Source organism: Oncorhynchus kisutch, linkage group LG21 (genome assembly GCF_002021735.2).
Source record: "Oncorhynchus kisutch isolate 150728-3 linkage group LG21, Okis_V2, whole genome shotgun sequence".
Classification (NCBI taxonomy): domain Eukaryota; kingdom Metazoa; phylum Chordata; class Actinopteri; order Salmoniformes; family Salmonidae; genus Oncorhynchus; species Oncorhynchus kisutch.
In genome coordinates this window covers 7,004,279-7,030,639 of record NC_034194.2, presented here as the reverse complement: position 1 = coordinate 7,030,639, position 26,361 = coordinate 7,004,279, and the positions used below count along the sequence as shown (strand labels likewise).

At 42.7% G+C, this 26,361-nt stretch overlaps 1 protein-coding gene across 2 annotated transcripts in view; it reads left to right on the top strand.

Annotated features, from left to right (window-relative positions):
- The window catches only part of ttll7 (tubulin tyrosine ligase-like family, member 7), a 182,376-nt gene that overhangs the window by 75,417 nt on the left and 80,598 nt on the right, over positions 1–26,361 (top strand). For both annotated transcript variants that reach the window (XM_020455543.2, XM_031800718.1), the window contains exons 10-17: positions 2,410–2,504; positions 5,616–5,763; positions 13,931–14,004; positions 16,121–16,256; positions 18,021–18,107; positions 21,123–21,357; positions 23,568–23,866; positions 24,618–24,752. In XM_020455543.2, the coding sequence (XP_020311132.1) occupies positions 2,410–2,504; positions 5,616–5,763; positions 13,931–14,004; positions 16,121–16,256; positions 18,021–18,107; positions 21,123–21,357; positions 23,568–23,866; positions 24,618–24,752 (1,209 nt within the window). The remainder of the gene's footprint in view (positions 1–2,409; positions 2,505–5,615; positions 5,764–13,930; positions 14,005–16,120; positions 16,257–18,020; positions 18,108–21,122; positions 21,358–23,567; positions 23,867–24,617; positions 24,753–26,361) is intronic.

Here is a 26,361-nt window from a genome sequence, read left to right as displayed (position 1 = left end):
TGAAATCGACCGGGGGAAAATAAATAAATAAAACGATGATATAAACATGTATGTTTTGTTTGTTCTCGTTTGCTCTCTCACTCTCTTTAGTTGGATTGATATATTCAGAGTTGTCAATGCGAATTTGGGAAAACTCAAAGGGTAAAACGTATAATCTTTTGTTTTTATTGAACGCCTCTTGGAGCACGCGCTCTTTAAGCCCCTGACTGAGACACTTAAGGAAATCAGAGCAGGATTTTAGAGGCTGCGGGGGTTCATTAGACCCAGACTGGCCTGACTTCCTACCTCAGAGCAAGAGAAGAGGGAGAGAGAGGGAAGGAGATTGAAAGGGTTGAGAGAGAAGGAAATAAGGAGAGAAAAGAGACCAAGTGAAGGAGATCAACAGAGAGCGAGATTAAGAAAGAGAAAGAGCGAGTGTGTTATGCTGCCGGTCTCCCCGTGATAGATTGACACCACAAATCACACTGAAAAATTAGACAAGCTGAGAAAAACGCAGCCGGGATTACCAATGGCAACTGCACTAACCATGCAGCATACAGCACAGTACATACCCCCATGCTCTCTTTGTGTGTCATACACTATGTGAGGGGCATATAAATGAAAATCACACTTTTCTCCCTTTCCCTTTCTATTCTGTTCTCTCTTCTGAAAGTGGGACATGAGGCTAAAATCTCCCAGGCACTGGGAAAAACATAGTTGACTGAGTGGGAGAGAACACTGGGATAGGAAAAGCTAAATGGCTGACACTGTAAATCTATGGCACCTTGTGTGAAGGGACAGCTCTCCGATGGTACTGTTGCCCGTCTGTGCTCAAAGGACCCAGGGGCAATGGGGGCATCATGACCTGGTAGGGTTACGGCCGCTACAGTTTATTCATTGATTTAGCTCAATGTTGCCAACCCTAGCTACATTACGCTCAGCGGTGCATGGAGCCTAGGTTGTGATGTAAATATGATCTTACAGCAGCGCTCCCTAAGCCCTGGCACACATCAGCAAGCACCTTTGTGCTGGGGATTAGTGATTGGCCGGCGAGGAGAGAAACGGCGAGTCTTAGTACCTAGGGAGCATTTCCAGTGTTTCTGTCTTGGGGCCATTTGCTGACGTAAATACAGTGTGTAGATTGAGCTTACTACAGGAAATAGAATTGAAATGAACTGACCCAGTGTGTGCACCTAGAGGTTTCCCTTCTTGTTTTGTGTAAGTGGAGCATTATTGAAATGTCTGTGTGTGCATTTGTGTGTTTTCTCAACCTAATCCTAAACTAATTACACCAAATGGTGGCAGTGCTGTGTGTATGAAAAGGTAAAGAGGTGGCGCGAATGTGTCACCGGGGGAGTAGTGTTATCTCGTTGTGACGCTCAAGGACTGAAACCTGATCCCGCCGTTAGCGCTGGCTGCGCCGCCGTCATTTGAACTCCCTTTTAGGCAGAATTCAATCAGTGTTCTCTCCTTGATATGCTGGCCCCTTTTTTGCCGCTCACAATTCCCCCACCATCTGGGGATGAGAACTTTTGTCATGTCAGGTATAATGCTTGATATCTGAATCCGTCGCCCCGACTGACAACGTTTTTACCCTTTTTGAGAAAAGGGAGGCCATTCTTACATTTTGCAAGAATGAAAAGGAATGATATAGGGCTTTTGTGCGGAGCACTGTGAGTGAATCCTCTGAACGTTTTATCCCATTCATATGGCTTGTGCTGCTTGTACTGAGCTACTGCACTGTGTTATTGGGCTTGTTCGACATTGTAGTTGAAATTACCGACGGACTGATCTACAAATCATCTACCATCATAAATAAATATTCCTTATTATTTGTAGATCAGTCAGTCAGGCACAATTTACCCACAATGCTGCACAGGTTTGATGCTCTCAAACACGGAGAGATAAGAGCCTGTTTGTATTGGCTGGAGGTGCCAGCGTCCCATAGGACAAAGGGGGCAGTAGCATGCCATGGACCGAGCTACCGGTCGCTGTCATTGGCTCACAGCGACGGGGTCACGTATTTGGTGACAGCTACCCCCCCGGCCCCACCAGACAGGATGTGGGCTAGGTCAAAGGTCACAGGACCAGGCTCTAAAGTGTCCTCCAACCAATAAACACTAACCCCCTCCCTAACATACACACACGTCCACCTCCCTCGTCTCCCTAAAGTGCACTAGCACATACCACATTGGAAATAAGTGTTGAATAATTTTGCATAATCCATTCTTATAATCATAAGAAACACAACATAAAGAGGGATGTTACAATGGTATCCTCTGGGCTTTGTACTTCATTCTCTGGGCAACTGTACAATGTCTTAAGACAATAAATCAATCAAATCAATTCAAGTGTTGCCCATAGGTCATGTTTTTTCAAATTGTATTTCACTGTTGAATGTTTTTAAAATGTGAATCTTTTCTCCCGCAGATCAATCGAGCGCCGAGCTTCGGGACCGATCAGAAGATTGATTACGACGTGAAGAAAGGGGTCTTGCTCAACGCACTGAAACTTCTCAACATCAGGTAGGCCTATAGATGCTGTGTAGCAGCAGCATTTCTACAATATCATCCGCACGGCCTCCCGAGGCCCATTATGAGTTCATCAAAAAGCATACGCTGAACTTTTGCATGGCCAAGGCTTTTGAATGTTTTAGATTTGTATTGATTCTCTTTATTTCACCACCAACATTTTCAATTCTTTGATGTGCGCACTATCTACCCCTCTTGTTATTCGTTGCAGAGTGATTTCATTAGTATGCTTTGTTTACTAGGCTTCTGTATTTAGTTTTAACAACTGCTAAATCTGCAGTCCTTGTAAAAGTGGGTTACGTGCTGGATTGTTGGATGGCGAAAGAAAAGAGTTACAAAGCTTAGGCCCTCTCCATTGTTCTCTTTGTGCATTGTTCAATCGGGCGTTGTGTGTGTTGCTTACAGTATGCTTTATAGTGTGTGCGTGTGTGTGTGTGTGTGCACAGAGTTTCCCCTATATTCCTTTAGTAGCGGTGGCCCACCCCAACTAAATTATTGCCACTTCTGCGGAAAAAAAAAAATGTTTAAAAGAAAATGATGCTTTTAAATGGATAGTTGTTGGCTCAATGACAGGAAGTATATGGGAATCAAATAAAATATCAATGGTTTTATTTTTTATTGTCACGTACACATATATTGTTGATGTTATCGCGGGTGTAGAGTAATGCCTGTGTCTAGCTCCAACAGTACAGTAATACAAAACAATACACAGGAATCTCCAAAATAAAGAAATATAGAAATAGTAGAACGTCAGAGTCCAGAATATAAATATTTAGGTGTATGATGGTGTGTATAGAAGTGATGGACAGTATATGAATAGAAAAGGTTTGTACAGCAGTAGTTATATAGGATGAACCTTGACTAGAATACAGTCTACACAGTTGAAGTGGGTAAAACATTATGTAAACATTTATTAAAGTGACCAGTGTTCTATGTACATAGGGCAGCAGTCTCTAAGTTGCAGGGTTGAGTACCGGGTGGTAGCCGGATAGTAACTAAAGTTCAGGGCAAGTTACTGGGCGGAGGCCGGTTAGTGGTCACAATAGGTGTATGTGTACGTGTCTGTGCGTGTCTTTGTGTGTGCGCATGTGTGTGTACATGTTTATGTGAGTGTGTGTGTGTGTGTACACGTTTGCGTGTGTGATTGTATCCATACTGACTAGTTGTGGTTGTGCTGTCCCCGGGCTGCCTTGAGTCTCTACACTGATTGATCATCCCAGACCTGACCTCCAGCTCTCTGCTCTCTCTGTGCCTCTCCATCACATGGCTAAATATAGTCCCCATACACTCCCCATAAACAACAAGGAATGCCACTACATTAGGACTTACACACTGGAGTGGATCAAATACACCCCTACAATAGATCTGTTTACAGCACTGTGTCACAGTGATGCACAGTGATACACTGAACACAGCTCTATCCCAGTGCAGTACAATATAAATACCTTATCAGAAGAATTTCAAAAGATCTGTTTACAGCACTGTGTCACAGTGATACACTGAACGCAGCTCTAGGTCAACGCAGTACAATATAAATTCCTTATCAGAAGAATTTCAAAAGATCTGTTTGGCAGCACTGTGATACACAGCGATACATTGAACACAGCTCTATCCCAGTGCAGTACAATATAAATACCTTATCAGAAGAATTTCAAAAGATCTGTTTACAGCACTGTGTCACAGTGATACACTGAACGCAGCTCTAGGTCAGCCCAGTACAATATAAATACCTTATCAGAAGAATTTCAAAAGATCTGTTTACAGCACTGTGTCACAGTGATACACTGAACGCAGCTCTAGGTCAGCCCAGTACAATATAAATTCCTTATCAGAAGAATTTCAAAAGATCTGTTTGGCAGCACTGTGATACACAGCGATACATTGAACGTAGCTCTAGGTCAGCCCAGTACAGTATAGTAAATCATTAGGAGAAAAAGCATTGTTTAACAGCTCTAGCGCAGTACAGTACCATTAATTCCTGATCAGAAGAATTTGTTTCATTGCCGATGTTTACTGCGTTTATAAAGACAAAAAGGGGAGATTTGATTAATACCCAACAAATAAAACTTGGCCTGGTGATAGAACATTGAAACAACGTCTGGCACCAGACAAACTGCGTATGTTCACTGAGTGAAAGAAACGTTGTTACATTTCTTTATATAGTTATACCTTACCTCTGTAAGGAGTGGGCCGTGGTGGCTGGGTGGGCTTGTGACTTGGTTCAATTGGAAAGATGTAGAGCTGTGCTATATGAAAGAAAATCCATATGGCCTAAATTGATGTGAAAGTGATAAATAGAGCAATATGTTTATAATTTTAACGTGCAACAGGTTTTTTTAAATTCTCCTTTACACTACTACTACTAGTTTTATGGTTGTAGTCATCAATTGTCCCATAACAATCACTGATATTAGCAAACTTATTTATTTTCAAACTTCACATTTCTTCAGTATAGGCTACTTATTGTAATGAACCTGCAAAGACCTGCGATAAGTGATCAGTATGGTCAGTGTCGATAACTTTCGGTTTAGTCTCTGGCTCTAGAAAGGCGTCAGAAGACAATCCGTATCCCTCCGCCCAAATGAGCTAGGGCAGTTCCCGGGGAATCCAGGACACAGAGTAACCCCAATGCCCACCACTGGGCACAATATTACATTTAAAGGGCCAGTGAGTGGCTGAAATATATTGCTCCCACTAGGTCAGAGAGTTAGGACCATTGACTTCTTTATTAGGAATATGAAGAACGTCAATGGTTCTGACTCCTTCCAACTTTGCTTTTTTCAAATGTTTTGAGCATTTGATTGGGCCTGTCAGGAGTGTGGGTTTGCACTTTTTGGATGATATTCATTCCATTACTCCAGGGCAAACTCAAGTGCAGCTATGGTTTTTGAAAGAACCCAGGTTTGGTACATTCAGCATTCCACTTTTTGTGCTTCAATGCCAAAAGAGAGAGGCTGGGAGCTTTGCAAGATGAATCAAATTATACTTTAGAGAGTACGTAAATAAATAAAGGTAATGGAGGGAAGCTAAATGAGAGAGAGAAAGAAAGAGAACGTTTGCTGTTCTCATTGTTTGTCTCTGCTGTGTTGTGGTTTCTTCTTTCAGAGCGAGTGACAAGAAGCGTAACCTGGCCCAGCAGAAGGCGGAGGCCCAGAGACGGCTCTACGGCCAGGGCTCCATGAAGAAGCTCTCGGCCGCCTCCTCCGAGGCAGAAAAACAGCGCCACACGCTGGAGCGGAGGAAAGAAGAACTGGTGCGTAAAAAAAACGACTTTTAAAAATGATTGTTATAATTTCAGTAGTAGGAATTCCCTCTGCTTTAATATTTTTTTACGCATAAAATATATAATATAATATTTACCATTTAGCAGATTATGTACATTGATATTGAACACATATGGAGAGATCGACAGAAAGATGGATGAGATGTGTTAAAGGACAGTAGGCCTAAATAAAAACCTATGTCGGCATAGCCTTACCTGTGCCGGTGGCAGCGACCCGAACAAGAAAAACAATATTTGATAGAATGAGAGAAACTATTGCTCTTTCCTTGCCCTTGTCACTGTAAAGGTTTCAGTCGACAGCGTAACATTTCATTATACATGCGTTCGGAGTAGCCTGGATGAGGTTGTCACGTGTTCCAGAGCTAAGTGCCAGGTTTAAGTAGCTAGTGGGTTCTACCCCTTGATTAGTCCATTTCAACACTAGGCCTTTTGTGCTTTTCCGCTCTGTGCCTCTGACTTCATTAGTCCGATTCTAAATAGAGAGAAGTGTCATTCCTTCACTCATTGTTATTCAGATAGAGGTGCATGGGGGGATTTCAGACCCAAGTTACTTCCACATTATTCAATTTTTGTGTATTCTGACCTTGAACCTACGCATGGGGAAAAGCCAGTGCCAGCAAGGTACCCATTGGGGTGGATATCAAATAAATGGAGGTATGGCATAGGTGTATACAGATATGCCATATTCTCACCTTGACTTAATTCCCTAGTAATTCCACCATCTTTACACAAGTGGAAACCATGAATAAGGTTGAGCACTTGTCTGTTTCAAGTGAAAAAACATCTACTATAGAAATAATACCATTCTCCAAACACTGTAATTTATAAATTGATAAGGTAGGTAAATGAGTAATCGGTTTGGAGAAGGTGATTGTGAATACAGTTGTTTTAGATGATTTTCCTTATGATCGCTGGAGATTGAAGTGAAACAACTCAATATGAAAATCATATTAACATGACGTGTATTTCAGCCCCTTTTCCACAGTGAAGTAGGCTATAAATAGCTGTGCCGTTATTCTGAAATTTACAGTGCCTTCATAAATTATTCACACCGCTTGATTTACTCCACATTTTGTTGTGTCACAATATCCCATAATGACAAAGTGAAAACCCATTCTTTTGCAAATGTATTGAAAATGAAATGCAGAAAAGATCTAATTTACATAAGTATTCACACCCCTAAGTCAATAGATGTTAGAATCACTTTTGGCAGCGGTTAAAGCTGTGAGTCTTTCTGGGTAAGTCTCTAAGAGCTTTGCACACCTGGATTGTACAATATTTTCCCATGTATTATTTTCAAAATGCTTCAAGCTCTGTCAAATTGGTTGTTGATCATTGCTAGTCAGCCATTTTCAAGTCTTGCCCTAGATTTTCAAGCAGATCAGCCACTAAGGAGCATTCACTGTCTTCTTGGTAAGCAACTCCAGTACAGATTTGGCCTTTTTTTAGGCTATTGTCCTGCTGAAATGTGAATACATCTCCCAGTATCTGGTGGAAAGAAGACTGAACCAGGTTTTCCTCTAGGATTTCTCCTGTGCTTAGCTCCATTTTGTTTCTTTTTATCCTGAAAACAGTCCTTAATGGTTACAAACATACCATAACATGATGCAGCCACCAATATGCTTTAAAATATGGAGAGAGGTACTCAGTAATGTATTGGATTAGATTTGCCCCAAACATAACACTTTGTATTCAGAACAAAATGTGAATTGCTTGGCCACATGTTTTGCATTACTTTAGTGCCTTGTTGCAAATAGGATGCATGTTTTGGAATATTTTTATTCTGTACAGGCCTCCTTCTTTTCACTCTATCAATTAGGTTAGTATTGTGGAGTGACTACAATTTGTTGATCCATTCTCAGTTTTCTGCTATCACAGCCATTAAACTCTGTAACTTTTTTAGTTACTGAGCGTTTTCCTTCCTCTCGGGCAACTGAGGAAGGATGCCTGTATCTTTTGTAGTGACTGGGTGTATTGATACAGCATCCAAAGTGTAATTAATAACTTCACCATGCTCAAAGGGATATTCAATGTCTGCCTTTTTTCCCCCCTTTTTTTTCCTTCTTTTTTTACACCCATCTACCAATAGGTGCCCTTCTTTGTGAGGCATTGGAAAACCTCCCTGGTCTTTCTGGTTGTATCTGTGTTTGAAATTCACTGCTCGACTAAGGGACCTTACAGATAATTGTATGTATGGGGTACAGAGATGAGGTTGTCATAAAAAAATCACGTTGAAAACTATTATGGCACACAGAGTGAGTCTATGCAACCCATTATGTGACTTGTTAAGCACATTTTTACTCCTGAACATAGGCTTGCCATAACAAAGTGGTTGAATACTTTTTGACTTGAGACATTTCATCTTTTAAATTTGTATTAATTTGAAATAATTTTGAAAAACATAATTCCACTATGACATTATGGGGTATTGTGTGTAGGCCAGTGACAAGAAAAATCAAAATTTGATCCATTTTAAATTCAGGCTGTAACACAACGAAATGTGGAAGAAGTCAAGGGGTGTGAATACTTTCACAAAGCAATGTAATTGTATGTCCTAATAATTTACGGGGATGAAGTTTGGAGACCCAAGCGATAGGCTGTAGTGCTGAACCTACCGAGTTGATTTATGCGCTTTACAATGTTTTAATTGTATGACCGGGCTTTTCAAAAAATGTTCAACAATTGTATCATGTTAAATATTAGCTACTATTGGGAGCCACGGTCAGTAATACCCACGTACATTTAGAACTGTCACTTTAGTGTTACTCTCCTTCAATTTGTAGCCTACATTTTGCAATATTCAGTTCTGTTAACCTTTATTTCCTCTGTTACGTCCGTGTAGTTGTTGTTGAGGGTTGCTAGCAATACTGGATTATATTAGGCTAACGTGTGTATTCATTTAGAACATGTAGCCTATTTGAATCATAATGGAACTCACACCACAGGTAGCAGTTCAAACCTGGAGCCTGGCGCACGGTTCACGACGACTGGACCATTGGTATTACAGATCCATGATTAGTGAGGAATAGAGTAGATTTATAGGACTATTATTCATTATTAATTCATTATTAAGTATTATTATTATATTACCCTATTGTGCACTTTTCTCACCTTCCAATATTTAATGGATTGAACTTGAATATGGCAACTTTCAGGATGAATCAAACCACTGTATTTGTGATTCATCAATATATTTTGTTTATATATATATTACAATATCAGAGTATTTTCCATCTACCAATTGGTGCTGAAACAGAGACGAATATGCATATATGTAATGTATTTCATTGATCCCTAATATTTTGAACACGTCTGTCACGCCCTGACCATAGAGAGCCATTGTTTCTCTATGGTATAGTAGTCAGGGCATGAATAGGGGTTGATCTAGTATTTCTATGTCTATGTTGTGTTCTAGTTTATTTTTTTTTTGTGTTTTGTATGATTCCTAATTAGAGGCAGCTAATCGTTGTCTCTAATTGGGGATCATATTTAAGTCGTTATTTTTCCCACCTTTGTTTGTGGGATCTTGTTTATGTATAGTTGCCTGTTAGCACTTCATTGACTTCACGTTTCGTTCTTTCGTTCTTGTTTTTTGTGCGTTTCACTAAATAAATATGTGGAAACCATATCACGCTGCACCTTGGTCCGATGATTCTAACAACGATCGTGACAGAAGATCCCACCAAACCAGGACCAAGCAGCGTGTTCACCAGCTGAAGGAGTTTTGGACATGGGAAGAAGTCATGCGAGGATGCAAAACCCTTCCTTGGCGGCAGACGGAAGTTAATATGGCTGGGGGCAGTTTTGAGTAGCTTGGATGAATAAGGTGCCCAGAGTAAACTGCCTGCTACTCAGTCCCAGTTTCTAATATATGCATATTATTAGTATATTATTTGGATAGAAAACACTCTGAAGTTTCTAAAACGTTTTTAATGATGTCTGTGACTATAACAGAACTCATATGACAGGCAAAAACCTGAGAAAGAATCCAACCAGGAAGTGGGAAATCTGAGGTTGGTCGTTTTTCAACTCATTCCCTATTGAAGATACAGTGGGATATTGGTCATGTTGCACTTCCTAAGGCTTCCACTAGATGTCAACAGTCTTTAGAAACTTGTTTGAGGCTTCTACTGTAAAGGAGGGGCTCATAAGGGCTCTTTGGCAGAGTACCACAAGCTCGTGACGCTCGTTTATTTGAGAGGTAGCTTTTTTTTTTCTACAGTCAAAGGAATTCTCCTGTTGGAACATTGTTGAAGATTTATGTTAAAAACATCCTAAAGATTGATTCTATACATCGTTTGACATGTTTCTACAGACTGTAACGGAACGTTTTGATATTTCGTCTGCTCCTAGTGAACGCGCTTCATGACTTTGGATTTGTTTACAAACCGCGCTAACAAAAGTAGCTATTTGGACAAAAATTATGGACATTATCGAACAAAACAAACATTTATTGTGGAACTGGGATTCCTGGGAGTGTATTCTGATGAAGATCATCAAAGGTAAGTGAATATTTATAATGTTATTTCTGACTTCTGTTGACTGCACAATATGGCGGATATCTTTTTGGCTTGTTTGGTCTCTGAGCGCTGTACTCAGATTATTGCATGGTTTTCATTTTCCAAAAAGCTTTTTTGAAATCTGACACAGCGGTTGCATTAAGGAGAAGTGTATCTAAAGTTCCATGCATAACACTTGTATTTTCATCAACACGGCGTCCAGTCCCGCTCCATGGCAGGAGCCTTCCTCGGCACTGAGGTCCAGGCACAGTGTTCAGCCTGGGTACATGGATGGATCAGTGGGATGAGTTGGTTCTTCGTCCCGCACCAGAGCCGGCATCGATGCTGGCGGAGCCGCGAGCTGAGTGGGTACTTTGCCCCGCACCGGAGCCGCCACCAACACGAATCCCCCCTCCCCATTTGGTTTCAGGTTTTGCGGCCGGAGTCCGCCCCTTTGTTGGGGGGGGGGGGGGGGGGGGGGGGGTACTGTCACGCCCTGACCATGGAGAGCCATTGTTTATCTATGGTATAGTAGGTCAGGGCGTGAATAGGGGGTGATCTAGTATTTCTATGTTGTGTTCTAGTTTATTTTCTATGTTGGTGTTTTGTATGATTCCCAATTAGAGGCAGCTGGTAATCGTTGTCTCTAATTGGGGATCATATTTAAGTCGTTATTTTTCCCACCTTTGTTTGTGGGATCTTGTTTATGTTTAGTTGCCTGTTAGCACTTCATTGACTTCACGTTTCGGTCTTTCTTTATTGTTTTTTGTGCATTTAACTAAATAAATATGTGGAAACCATATCACGCTGCACCTTGGTCCGATGATTCAAACGACGATCGTGACACCGTCCTCTCAATCTATTCTTGTGAGTTTGTTGACAAAATTCTAATGAAATGTACAACGTATTTAACCCTATCAGTCCCGAGACCTCAGAAAATAACAGCTTTTAATTTATCTCATGTTCATTTAGCCGTTATATTTAGCCTCACAATGACTTTTTTTACAACAACAAAAATCAAGACAAACCAGGGCCACAAGTAGAGCAGAAAACAACTTGACAAACAGTTGTATTCATGAGTTTTATTAACAAGTGTCAATAAACAAAATAAGTCCGCCAAAGCAAAAACCTGATATAAATGAATTTATATGAATGCTATAAGTACATAAATTGTTTACTCAGTGTGAAATGAATATTCAATTAGTCAATGACAACTGTGTGGAGTTTGGAGTTTGTGACAGCAACTGTCAGTTTATTACAGTATTATAGACACTATGTCCTGGGGTTTCCTATGATCGTCTATGTAGAAGAACCCTTTATCTTCTAATGACTTTTGTGTAGCTTGTGAGCTGCATAGCGATACACTTTTCATAGATATATTTGAATAGTGTGTAGCTCAAACCATTCGGACTCTACAGACGTTCTTATAAAAAAAAGACTCAGCCCTGGGCCACTTTGGGATCCGCCATTGTCTCACAAACACAGCTCTAGCTCATCACCCGTTAATCACACAGACTAATGGTTGTTACCAATGATTGCAGAAGAAATAGACAACCAATGGTACCTTGACGCCTGTAGCTCAAACACACAATCTTTAAAAGAGGATAGATGTCCAAAATCACGCCAGCACAATGGTGGGACTCATTGGGTTAAAGGTTGCTTCAAGTGGAAATTACATTGATTTTGCACCTTTTAAATCATATTCAAATCTGTTCATATACACCCTCAGAAAGAATGTTTTTATTTAATTGTATTATTTGTGATATGTGAACATATAGATATCCAAATGTTAATGTTTTCATACATTCATAGAATGTTTGGAAATGACGTAGAGTCCATAGTAATATGAATGTGCATTTGAGCAATTAATAGACACTGCACTCAATAAAAACTCAGTATTGTCCAGATCCGGATTCTACACAGACTGGTGCGCCATAACCAATCACAGCTAGAGTAGGCCTATTATACAAATAGGCCATGCCATACGAGAATGTGCCATTCACGTTGATGTTGCACTGCACTGGACTGTGTTTACAGGCAGCAGAACAGCGCAACTTGGTTTGGATCATTGTTTAGAAAGCAGTAGCAAAAGTCACAAAAGAAACCTGAATTGTTTTCTGCAAATATATAAATAACAGGAGTCTTACTTTTTGGAACTTTACAGTCCTATTGCTCAATCAGCAAACTATTTCTCCCTCAGCCTTAGCCCATTCATAGACGCTAACTACCTTTAGCGTCTATTCATGAAGGTATGTTCTGGCCGGTGGAGTTTTGTTAAGTGCCCCTTGTTCGGAAAGGTAACAGGCATTGCTTGCGGTACATTATCTTTCATATCAGCAATAAATAATAGAATTCAAAAGGTTCATATTACCTCACACTTTTATAGGGTTAGGGTTATTGTCTTTTTTTTTTTTTAAGAATCTTTCTCACTGATATAAAACATTTTTTCCATATGTTTCATAAACCTTATCACAGGCAATGATTATTGAGTTTTCTAAATGTTAAAACGGAGTGTCGTGATTGTTGTTCACCTGGTCCCACCGGTAAGCGATGCTGAGACAGCTGAGAACCCTTGGGATAAGGCAGAATGCCTTGTTAATGCCTTGGGTTCTTGAGAACGTCAGCCTGTGCAGAACAACAACAACAACAACGATATTAGTCTGAGCCAGATGAGCTCAAGTCTAGCACAGGGGACAGTAGATAAACCCTCTCATACTTTTTCAGTGTTTCGTTGACAGCCAAAATTGCACTGTGAATACGATGGGGGGGAGGTCTATCACTCACCCACTTGTCCAGGTGATAACATAACATCTACAGTACAGGTCTCTGTTATTTAAGGGTCTAGATAGCTAAATGACTTAGCTATCAATTCATATTGCTAGCTTGCTAAGTAAATTGGCCTACATAAATAGATAAGCCAAAGCCTTAGCCACGTACTGCATAGCTAGATTGATTGTGTTGAGATTCCCAATCACTGCCCTCTTCCTCCTTTTTCCCCCCAGAAATATTGGGTTTGTGAATCTGAAGCAACTCATCTCCTGAATTGCTGGAGGCATCAAACAGTGTACTAGCTGTGATTTACAACTGATAACAATATTTATTAGACTACCTAGTGATTTGTTGTTGAATTTTATTAATCATGTATTGACTGCATCCTTTTAATTCTGCCAACAATGCCTTACTCTATGTAATGGAATTTTGGGTCAAATATAACCTCTCTTTTTTTAACTCTTAAAAAGTTGGTTTTGAAACATAATATTAAAATACCTGTTGGTTTCATTTCAGCAAAGTTGTAAAAACAGTGTCCATTCCACTTTAAGATAAGATAAATGTACTGACAACCCGATTGAATGAAAAATCAGCAAGAAAATCCGTTGGCCAGCAAGCGAGAGGGTTTTCAGCAGTTTAATTCAATGTTTTCGCTGCGTGCAAGATAGCCACATCTGTAGAGTGTGTTACTCGCCTGCATAAGGTAAGTCTGAATACCAACTACTGAGAACTGCATCGGAAAGGCATTCGTAGGAAAGGCATATATTTCCTACGTCTGAATCAGCCCCATGGTGAATTTGAGCTGGTAATATATTGATTCATTTTTTACCCTACGTTTTTTCTGTTACCTGTTGTTGTTTTCTCTGCAGAAAGAGCAATTGACTCAGGTCCGCAAGCAGATCTCCCGGGAGGAGCATGAAAAGAGACATCTGGGGAACTACAGGTAAAGGGGGAAGAGGCACCGAGTGAGGAGGGCTTCACTTACATTTACAGGGTCACATGCGGGGAGCACCCGGATCTCAGGAGGATAAATAACATTGGGAGAGAAAATAAATTGAATGTTTGAGTGGGATGAAAGTGAGAAAGCGACAGAGTGAGGGGGTGCAGAGGCTTGAGTTGTGACTCTTATGCGTGAGTGGTACCAAGGAGTTATTGAGAGAAAGAAAGAGAGAGAGAGTGCTTTGCAGCATTCACAAAGGCAGCGCAGCCACGTCATGCGAAAAGAACAGGCAAACGAGTAAGCGTCTGATCTCCTCCTCACTGATAAAGACTTCAGAAGACGTAGGCCAGTCAATTCTTTATAGTATCGTTGACGTGTCTGAGTCGGAGCTTGTTTTTCGTTCATTGTTAATACTCTCTCCATCCCTCAGCTTTCTCTTTCTGTCTCTCTTTCCCTCTCTCTCCCCCACCTCTCGCTCGCTCTCTCCTTTTGCATAAGTGACCTCTTCCCTGAACACTCAATGAGCGGATAGTCTAATGGCGACGTGCGTCTGTGAATTATTGTCGGTAGCTAATAGACCCCGTCTGTGTCCCAAGTGACACCCTATTCCCTTTATAGCGCACTACTTTTGACAAGGTCCCATAAGGGCCATAGTGTACTATATAGGGAATACAGTGCCATTTGGGACGCATCCCCTGGGATTCATACACGGCATCGGGATCTGATTTAGGCTCGCTCGTTAGCGTCCCTTAACGAACTTAGCCCGTCATTAGATGAAATGCACTTCAGGTACGGGAGTCAGACGAGAGACCGGCATCAAAGGGAGCTCAGGTCCAGTGCCTGTCACCGTTCGTTTATCAAACTTCTCAGAAGTGTTTGTGTGCATGCCTGTGTGTGTGCATGTCTGTGTGTGTGCGTGTTTATGTGTGAATGTGTGTGTGTGTGTGTGTGTGTGTGTATTAACCAGCGTAGGGGACTTAATAAAAGGCTGGGAAGGGACAAGTCAAGTCAAAACTCATTGAAATAGGTCAAGTTTTTAGCTGATGTAATTGCCAGTTCTTACACGATCCCCAACTAATCAAAACAAGGGCTGAAATATGCAGAAACATTCTGAACATGAACAACTCCTTCAGAAGAAACATGTGGGTCAAATCGCAGATTAAGCAGCCATATGTTTAAAAGCTGGGGCCAAAATATGAGCGATGGCGAACACACAGGTTGCGTCCCAAATTATACCCTATTCCCTATATAGTGTACTACTTTTGACTGTAGCCCTATAGGGCCATCTCTAAACTTTGCCTCTCGAGTTGAGCCATCACTCACATGTGTAGCTCTTAAAGGATTGACAGCTTTATCCCCCCACGATCTCAACATTTACATTGGTTTATCCCCTTGATTATGGTGGGTGAGGGGGCCGTTCCAACCCCAAAGCAGGCTGTTCGCGCTTCAAAATGACTGGCTATACAGATGTTCGATCACCCTGTTGCAGGAGAACTTTCCTTTAATGCCAAACTTATTTGAGGTTTAAAAAGGCTTCTGAAGATTGTAATTTCCACTTTGAAATATCAGACTTGATTTCCCCTTGCGAAAAATGCATCAACCCTGCAAAAAGGTCCATTAATTATAAAGTCACATTTCCTGTTGCTGCAGGATTATTTTCCTGCTGCAGCAAACTGGCTAAAATGTAAAATCCTACATTTAAGCCAGTCTCCACCATCAATTAAATTAGCCGTCTATTAGCACTGAGCCCACTGAGCAAAAACTGATTGAATCAACATTGTTTGCACATCATTTCAACCCAAATGTTCAAGATGGTGACGTTGAATCAACGAGGAAAACTGATTGGATTTGAAAAAAGTGATCAATGTAAGAGAGTTTAGTCTTTTTGAATGTAGGTGCCATTATTTGTTGATTTTACATTAAATTCACATTAGTTGACAACTCAACCAAAATCAAATCTATACGTTGAACTGACATCTGTGCCCAGTGGGAGGAAACTTAAACTGACATTCAAAAAAACGTCAATAGAAAAAGGTACTGGTTGACTTTCCTCGGTGGCTACTGTTTATTTAAATGAATGTTATGTCATTGTTTTTGTTCCCTCGCTCTCCTCCCACAGACGTATTTACCCCCCAGATGACAAGCTCCTCCTGGAGAAGTATGAAAGCCTTCTCTCAGCTGCCTTTCAGACCTTCCTCGCCGGCCGAGCGGCCTCACTTCAAAAGGAAATGAATAATCCTCTGAAACGAATGAAGGTATGTACCTGAGACTGAACAGCACACACACACTCTCTCCTCTCTTTTACCTCTCTCACTCTTTCACTCGCCCCTCACCTCTATTTAGATGCTCTCTGCAACAACAACAAAAAAGAGCGAAAAATACATACAGAGAGAGAGAGTGTCACGCCCCCTCCTCGATCCGTGTTTGTCACCTTGTCCTTGAAAGCGTCCATTGATCGCTGATCATAGCATTTGTTAAAAGCAGGACGAACCCGTACAACCTCCATCTTTGTTTCCAGTTGCTTTGTCTGGCTCTGGCCTTTCCCCTTCTCCACAGTCTAGGCGTTCACTGTTATTCCTTAGCTCTTCTCTGTGAATTGTCACAGTGTTAATTTGAAGTGGTTTCTCAAAGATCTCAATGTATTTGAAGGTGCCTGTGATGGTTTAATTTTTTTATGGAATGCAGTGGAAGCAGCTGTGTTGCTGCGGTTTGTGGTCGAAAGCTGTGCTTTTGTAGGGAATAGGGTGCCATTTGGGATGCACACATGTTTCTGAGGAGTTTTATTCATGATGCATTTCAGATGGAGTGGTGGTGTTTGGTTTCTATACTGTGAGAAAGGGATAAAGAAAAGGAGAGAGAGAGCGAGTAGGTAGACAAGGAGGAGTATGAGAGAGACGCGATAAAGCGGTAAAGTGGTATGGTTGATACTTGGGGGGTTTGGACTGTTAGGGAGTTAGCAAAAGGGGAGAAAGTGTGTTTGAGAGTATGAGAAAGGGAGACTGAGGGAGGAAGAGAGAGAGAGACAGAGGGAGTTTTAGGAGAAGGGAAGGTGAGACAGATAGACAAACAGAGAGTTAGCAATAGCCTAGAATGGAGGGAGGGAGGGAGGGAGGGAGGGAGGGAGGGAGGGAGGGAGGGAGGGAGGGAGGGAGGGAGGGAGGGAGGGAGGGAGGGAGATTTGGAGGGATCTGCCATATGTACATGTGGCTTTGAGTCTATATGAGCTAACCTCCTGCAGAGCGAGAGGCTGGCTGCGCTGGTTGGTTGGTTCATGATCAGGGATTCAACCAAATGCCAACACAGCTTTGGCCTTATGACCCTGGCACACAAACACACACACACACACACAAGTAGACACACACATACTTTTGTCCCCGCATTTGACATTTGAGCAGCCTAAAGCTACTTGATTGCTAATCTGAGAGACCACAGTCACGTTTAATCTGTATTTGAGAGACAATGGGAGGGTGCCATGCACGACAGAAAAGCAACATTAATCACCCTCTCTAATTCAGCTGCGGCCAAAAAGGAGAAGGGGCCCAGCGTATTGGCCACGGGTAACATAAAGTTTCCAGATTGATCATGGCTACGTTCAATGGCACCCTATAGATGGCACCCTATTCCCTACATAGTGCACTATTAGAGGGTATAGGGTGGCATTTGGGATGCAACCCACATCAATAAAGAGTAACACATGTTCTGCCAGGTCTTTCATGGTCTAGCTATGCAATGGTACTGAGGCATTATGGAAGTGGAACACCTGAGTTTTCACATCTGCTTGCAGGTCGGGAGTAGCAACAGAATCTTACAACCCTTATTAGTGGTAGTTGATTGATTGATTAAATGTGTAATTGATAGAATTCATAATTTGGCAGTTGGTTTATGGTACTGTGTTTTACGGTACCATAGGCTGTTATACTGACTTGAGATCTGCACTCACACTCAAAGTTCTGGTTAAGTCTCCCATTGGCGTTAATGAATGATCAAGTACTAACCAACTGTATTCTGTGTGTTTGCAGGAGGAGGACATATTGGACCTGCTGGAGCAGTGTGAGCTGGACGACGAGAAGCTGTTGGGGAAATCGTCACGGCAGAGAGGACCCAAGGTGAGATAGAGAGGGAGGGAAGGAAGGAGGCAGGGAGGAAGAGAGGCCTCTTCATCTTCTCCAAACATATTTGGGTCCATGAAAAGTGCTATGTAAAATCCATTGTATTATCATTATTAACAGAGAAAAAGAGAGATGGAAGAATGAGCGAGAGGAGAGCATGAGGAGGAGGAGGAAGGTTTGAAAGCGAGGAATGGATGAAGTAAGGAAGGGAGGTAGAGAGAGGGGGCAGATGCCCTAAGGGAACACACAGAAAGAGAGAGGGAGAACGTCTGAGAGAAGGGGAAGAAGGAAAAAAGGCAGAGAAGCAGATGTATAAAAATGCTATAAAGCAGGCATTCCCAACCTTTTTACCGCTGGGCCCCCTTTTTCACATTTGAAAAATGTCACCCCCCCCTTTAAAAAAAAAAAAAAGCCTATTTTGTTTTACCTTTATTTAACCAGGCAAGTCAGTAAAGAACAAATTCTTATTTACAATGACGGCCTGGGAACAGTGGGTTAACTGCCTGTTCAGGGGCAGAACGACAGATTTGTACCTTGTCAGCTCAGGGGTTTGAACTTGCAACCTTCCAGTTACTAGTCCAACGCTGTAACCACTAGGCTGCACCACTAGCTTGATTTTGTTTTAATTTGAGGGACCTAGGAAAATGTTGTTTTGAAGCTCATTTCCTGCAATTATACATCCTGCAACTCATGACATCTTTTAGGTAGGCTTTTTTAGTAATAATAATAACTATGAGGAAAATAAAGTCTAGACCCGATTTCTCTGAATGTTCTTCCCCTACCAAATATGTTTTATGATAATTTACATGAACCCTCAATTGAATTATACATATTCTGTTTTACAGAAAGTGAATAGATCAGTTGATAGCAACAGAGTCACACATTGTCTTTTTTCTTTGACTCTTCGACTTTAGAAGGCTGTAGCTCAGCTTCTGAATGTCATAGAGACAATCCAAATATATTCCAATGTGCATCAGTCATGTCTTCCTATGGCATTTCACCTCTTGCTTCTAGCAAACATTGAAGATATTGGGGTTGTTTTAGATCTGTCCTAACAATCGTAAATTGTATTTGCAAAACGTTGGCGCCCCCTAGGTTAGGAACCCCTGCCTTAAGGTATCGGAGAGAGAGAGAGCGAGAGAAAGTGATCCAGAAAAAGCACGTAATGGAGATGGAGAGTCAAAGCAAGATAGGCCCTGGTACAACCAATCCCCTAAGGGAAGACCTGTCAGCTCTCCCTCTCCCTCACTTCCCCTCTCCCTCTCTCTCAGTCCGTTACCCCACATGCCTCAATCCCCCCCAATCCCCCATGACAGCACATTACTCTCCCCATCGCCTTTCCCCTATCTCCCTTTCTCCATCTTTCTCTTCACAACCCTACATCTAAACCCATCCCTCACTCCTCCTCTGAAGTGGGGGAAACGCACAACGGGTTGTGTCCCAAATGGCACCATCTTCTCTACATAGTGCACTACTCTTTACCAAAAATACTACACAGGGAAAAAGGTGCTATTTGGGACATAGTCACCAAGTGTGCGCAGCGAGTCAATGGGACAGTTTTCTGCTGTATTAGGGCCCTTTCCGCGAGGATAACGACTCGTTCAGACACAATTGCTTTTGTCGAAATTAATTTGTGCCTGTCGCTTTGGACCATGCCAAGTGCGGGCTGACGTGGACTGACTGGCCTGCTGGCCCTCCTCTGAGTGCTCTGATGGATCGACACACTCCCAGGGGCTGTATTACGGGCCATCTGGAAAAAGAGGGAGAGAAGGAGAGAGGGGTTGAAATGAAGCAATTTAAATACTGTGGATTCATACTTAAGTAGTGTAGAAAGGGTTGATAGAGGGAGAGAGAGAGGTGATAGAGAGAGATGGTTTTCTTTTCTCCCCTTTCTCTTTTTTCTGTCCCTCTCTTTCTATCCTATGCTATTTTTGTCTCTCCCTTTCTCTCTTTCTTCCCCCTCTCTCACTCTTGCCACTTTGTTCCCCCCTCCGGTGATTGTATATAAGCTCATGCCTAGGATCACATCCTGCACATACATTTTGTACGCGAGAAGCGCTTGCTAAATTAGCTGATGAATAACAGATGTGAATGCTTTATTAATGCTAACAATGTGTTCCTTCCATGGTGTGAAATAGACATTCAATTTAATTAACTTTTTTTGTGTCTGGTGGTGAGGGGGGAAATGATAAATTCATGCTACAAAGGCCAAGAAGGAGGATTTGAGTGGCCGCTTGGATTTAATTAATATGTCTCTCTCCACCGTCGCTTTAATCACAGCTACAGAGACAACACACACACACACGGCTCATTGGGTGTGTACACATGAATGACGTGTGGAACACGCTCACCTGTGTGTGCGCAGACGAGCACAGATGCACATACAGAAGTAGGATCTTAATTTGATCACTCTGTTTTTGCTGAGAAGTTTCCTGCATAGCGGGAAATGCAAAATATTAGTGTATTCATGGTTTAAAAAGGCCTATTAAGTTTGTCATTCCCACTTTAAAATGTCAGACTTGATTTGCCCTAACGAAAAATGTATTAACCCCTATAAAAAATGTCCATTAATTATAATCCACCTAATAATTCACATTTCCTGTTGCTGCAGGATTATTTTCCTGCTGAAGCAAACTGGCTCAAATGAAGTTTGTACATCAGTATACATAGACAGACACACATATGCACAAACACTCATACATATAGTACACAGACACACACCACATACGCTCAGATAAACACACAGTCATACACTGAGACACATACACACCGATGCACACGTGTATTTGTAGACACATGAACACTCACACTGACACACACACACGTACGGGCCCATGGTGTCACCTCTGCTTCTCACAGTGACGGACGGTAATTGGCTAGGGTTGAAGGGTGTGTCTGTGGGTGCTGACATAATCTTCTCTCTCTCTCTTTCTCTCTCACTGTGTGCCCGTGTCTCTCTGTCTGTGTGTCTCTCTGTCTGTGGGTGTGTGTCTCTCCTTGTGTGTGTGTCAGCCCCTGTCCTCCATGCCTGAGAGCGCCCAGACGCCGTGCGGCAGGAGACAAAGAGAGTACGGAGGCGACGGAGGAGACGCCAGTGGCAGCAGCGTCAACAACAGCAGCTCTGAGGAGGGCCCTGAAGAGGAGGATGACAGGGAGGATGAGAGGGAAGGAGGGAAGACAAGGGAGAAAAAGAGTGTCTCTTACGACCTGGGAGAGAACAAGTATAAGTCGTCGTCGGAGCGCTCAGGTGAGGAGGAGAGGAGGAGAGCACCCCAGACATGCACCGAAACACACAAATGCACAGACGTACACGCACAGAGACACAGACAGAGACACGCACAGAAACACACAAATGCACAGGCATACACGCACAGAGACACAGACAGAGACACGCACAGAAACACACAAATGCACAGGCGTACACGCACAGAGACACAGACAGAGACACGCACAGAAACACACAAATGCACAGGCGTACACGCACAGAGACACAGACAGAGACACGCCCAGAAACACACAAATGCACAGGTGTACACGCACAGAGACACAGACAGAGACACGCACAGAAACACATACACACACTCCTTCCCCCTTCACACACACACACCCTCGTAAAATGGAGGAGGGGGGTCTGGGAATGTCTTTATTAGCAATCAGAGGCCTCTTCTATAAGAAGGCTATTTCACACACATTCTCTCCATTTCCTCCTTTCTTGGACTGCTTCCCAAATGGATGGGCCCTGGTCAAAAGTAGTGCACTAAGTTTATATAGGGAATAGGGTTCCATTTGGGATGTAGTCCTGGTATATTGGGGAGAAGGCTGTTTTATGAGAGGGCTCTCTCTGGCCATGATGCCTTCCAGATGACTACAAGGGTCCAATGATTACTAAAACAAACTTTTGTCACACACGTGCACGCATGCAGACACACACTTAGGCTGTCCTATACACCAGGGCAGGCAGGGAGGTTGGTAAGTAGGTAGGTGCCGATGCACGTACACGCACACACGTACACGTGTGCAAATACTCATAGGCATTAGACACATGATTGCTCTATATTACCCTCACACATACACTCTCTCTCTCTCGCTCTTTCTCTCCAGCATGCCAAGTTCCTAGATATACTGCAGTGTTGGGTTTGGTGGTGTCGGCCAGGTCCCGGTCTAGCTAAATTAGTGATGTAAATCTGTACAATGCATTTGTTTACCTAATTAATACATGAAACAGGCTAAATCCATATTTTTTAATTAGGGTCATCATCTGATGATGGCTCCATGGGAAGGCTTTTTATTCTACTAGTTGTTTTCGTGTGTGTGTGTGTGTGTGTGTGTGTGTGTGTGTGTGTGGCATGTAGTAGAGCGAGATAGAGACGCTTGTGGCTTACCTTGAAAACTCTTTCAGCATATTGGCCTGAAATGTGCTCTTCGGGAAACTAGAGGGAAAGATTGATAAGTTGGATATTCCTACAGGTTTATAAGGTAATGTGTCTTTTCCACCAAGTTTCAAAGTCCCAATCCAGGTAGAAAAAACAAACAAAAATGTATTTGTGTTGCATTGTGAAATATTGGGTGGATTTCTGCTCTAGCATTATATTTTCCATTAGGGGTATATCTCAAATGGCACCCTATTCCATATATAGTGCACTACTTTTGACCAGAGTCCAATGGGCCCTGGTCAAAAGTAGAGCACTACATAGGAAATATGGGGCCATTTTGTACACAGCCTAGGTCCAGAATGAAGGACAAAGAAGTGATTTGGCTGGATTTGAGGGGCTGCTCTTCGCTGGAGTGACTTTGCCTCCGCCTACCGACTCCATAAGCGCCCATCTGGGGGCGGCCTCAGCTAAGCCCTATAATGTGGCCGATTTGGCAAGTTCTGTGCTCAAGGTTCGCCGGTGCAGCAACACACACACACACACTCACACACTGTCTCATGTCCAGACACACACACATATACGAGCAGACGCACACACATGCACACAAACTTTCATCTCCAGGCTTACATACACACACACACACACACACTGGGCTGGCTGAACGTGCTGCTGGAGGTGGTTCAAGCTCCGTGGTCCTGGGGAGGTTCTGTGGCTGTGACTGGGCTGGATGGGCCCGCTGCCCTGCTCTCTAATCCGGCCTGAGGAGGGAAGAGAGCAGCCGGTCCACAGCCACAGAAACACATGCTTTAGTGATTAATGAAAGCCACATTCAATAGGCCACCACGTCGGGTCCCGGAATGGGACTTTTAATGCCACACTTCATTTCCAACGATGGAATGAAAGTGGACAGTATGAAAAGCAGAGCATGAGAGGACAGATGAGAGGGGGAGAAAAAGAGAGATAGAGAGAGCGAGAGAAGTGAGAGAGTTCCCCCTCTTTGGACTAAGTTATTTAGGTCACCACTTTATTCCTTCATTTCATGTAATCTTTTTTTCTTCTCCTTTTCTTCATCCCTCTCTCTCAGGACGGGTTCACTGGAAACCTCTGATGAAGCCGGTCAAGGCCGGCCTCTCTGCCTCCTCCTCCCCGACCCTCTCTGGGCCAATCAGACGCTCCATCTCCTGCCCGCGTTCTATATCCTCCCTGGCCGCCCAGTCACCCACCAATGAGACACGAGGCTCGCTGGCCAGGCCCTCCGTTCCTGCGGCGACGGCCCTCGTTAGGCCAAGCTCCGCTTCTCTGCGCTCTCATTCGCTCAGCCGCAGCGGCTCCACCCACAGGGTGCCGCACAGTAGTAGTCTAGGTACCATCCACGCTAACATGGTGAGTTACAAACATACACACACGCACTTATCATTACACTTTCTACATTCACACTTTCTACACTCTCTGTCTCCTGCTCTTTCTCCCCCTCCCTTGGGAGCATACAGTAGGCTACCATTACCATACCATATAGTGCCTGACGAAACCTTTCAAGTTGCTAAAACTATCTCCACATTCTGTGGATGGCCCTTCTTTGGATGTGCTGTGTGGCTCTAAGCCTGTACAGATAGCTGTCCTCCTAACCCAATGTAGGTCTGTGTCTGGCCTCTCTTGACACACACACACATTATGCCCATTCTCTTTATATGCCCAGTCTCAGTCTGTTCCTGGAGGCCTCAGCAATATGGACTCTGAGCTGGAGTGCTCTCCAATTACCATGGCCATGCTGTCTTCTCTCGCTCTATCTCTCTCTGTCTCTCGTTCCCTCATTCTTTTTCTCTCTCTCTCTCTCTCTCTCTCTCTCTGTCTTTCTTTCCCTCTTTATTTTTCTCTCTCTCTCTCTTCTCTCTTTCTACCCGATCTCTCTCTCTAGCTCTCTTCTCTCTGAGATCTCAGCTGAAACCCACGATGAAAAGCATTTAAACCCTATTCATGTTCTTTTCTCTCCTCTCTTTCCTTTGTGTGTCTGACCCTTGTGTGTGTGTGTGTGTGTGTGTGTGTTTGACCTATATGTGTGTCTGTCGGGCCTGTATTCATTTGTTTTGTTTATTTGTTTGGCTTATGTATGTGTTTTGAACATTTGTGTGTGCAGGGTGATCCCGTGCTGATCCTGAGGAGTAAAGACCAGGAGACAGAGCTGACAAGACAGAGCCTGGCCGCTCTCAGCGCTATGAGGATCCGCTTCCCGGGGAAGACTGAGGAGGAGGCAGAGGCCGTTCTGGATGAGGTGTGTGTGTGCGTGCGTGCGTGAAAGTATATACAGCGTATCTCCAAAGAGAGACAATGGCCAGAGCCAACCATACAGTATGGGACTATTCCTGACCTCCCAGCCCCTCCACAGTGGCCTCCTGACTGCCTATTGTCTTTGAAAACTCCCTCATGGCCAAAACGTGGGCAGCAGAAAGCCTCACTGTATTCCCCTCAGCTCCTGTGTATTTATCAATGCCTCTTTTCCCCTGGACGGTTCGCCTCCGCTACATTGGTGTCGAGGTCGTGTGACACAATTGCAGTTCCAACTGTTCCACTAATAAACTCTTAATAGGTGCGCAGATGAGCATCCGCACCTGGCTGACTTGTTACCTCACTCGTGAGATGACCGTGTAAAAATAGTGAGCCACCGTGGTTGACTGTGAACTTTAAGCTGCAATATGTCACTTTTTAGGCGACCCGACCAAATCCACATAGAAATGTGAGTTATAGATCTGTCATTCGCATTGGAAACAAGTCTAAGAAGCCATCGATCTGTTCAATGTGCGTTATTTCTATGCTTCCCGTGCTTAAGTTTAAGTGTCTTTTACTTTCAGTTTTGTACACCAGCTTCAAACAGCAGAAAATACAGTATTTTTGGTTATTAAAAATATATTTCACAACAGTTTAGATGTTACAATGATTCTCTACACTTGCTTGTTTTGTCACATAAAATAAAATTAGGCAAAGTATTAGAATTTTAGCAACCAGGAAATATTATATTGCACCTTAAAAAATTTTTTATATTCATAGTTGACTATGGTGGCATGCTATTGGTATATTCAAAACATTGCTAGCAACTTGCTCCTACCTACTGAGTCACATAGTAAAGCACGGGGGCTTGCTATTTTTACTTTAAACCTGGTTTCAAGTTGCGAAAATGACAAATTGAGATGGTTTTGTGATTGATGTTATTTTCAAAGTCATTTTGATATCTGTTACAAATCATGAGCCAAGTATTATTCAGAACCACAGCAATCATGTGGAATCGTTGTATCCCAAATGGCACCCTATTCTCTTTCCCACTGCATTTCAAACATAACGATTGGTAAAATAGCAAGGTTAGCATCGAAATAGAGAATAAATAAAGTGTGTACATGTTAATGTAAATTAGGTGTCAGTTTGATTTCATATAGGTTCAGCTCAGTTTCAGTTTAACACTTTCCCCTCATATTTTATCATTGATAAGCACCTAAATTGGAACATAGTGGCTGTTCAGTAACATGTTATACATGACATCAGAGCTCAGGTTCTCTGCGTCACAGCGCTGTATGGGTTTTGACTGAGAGCCGTTATAAACCTGAGCGCCACGCGTGACAAGAAGATGCCCCATCCCTCCCGCTAATTGAGCTACTTTTGCGCTTTTGTTGTTGTCTGAGTGAAGGAAATGCTATAAATTTAGAGGAGTCGATGTGTTTTGAAAGATAAGATGTTGAGGATAATATTATTTAAAAAATACCGCTTTGATGTCACGCAAGAAAACCACATACCCATGAGTCCAAATGTGCACTACACATTTCCATATTTGAAAACTCATTGAAAACTAATTTACAGTATCAACATTTGTGATCGTTATGATTGATCCACAG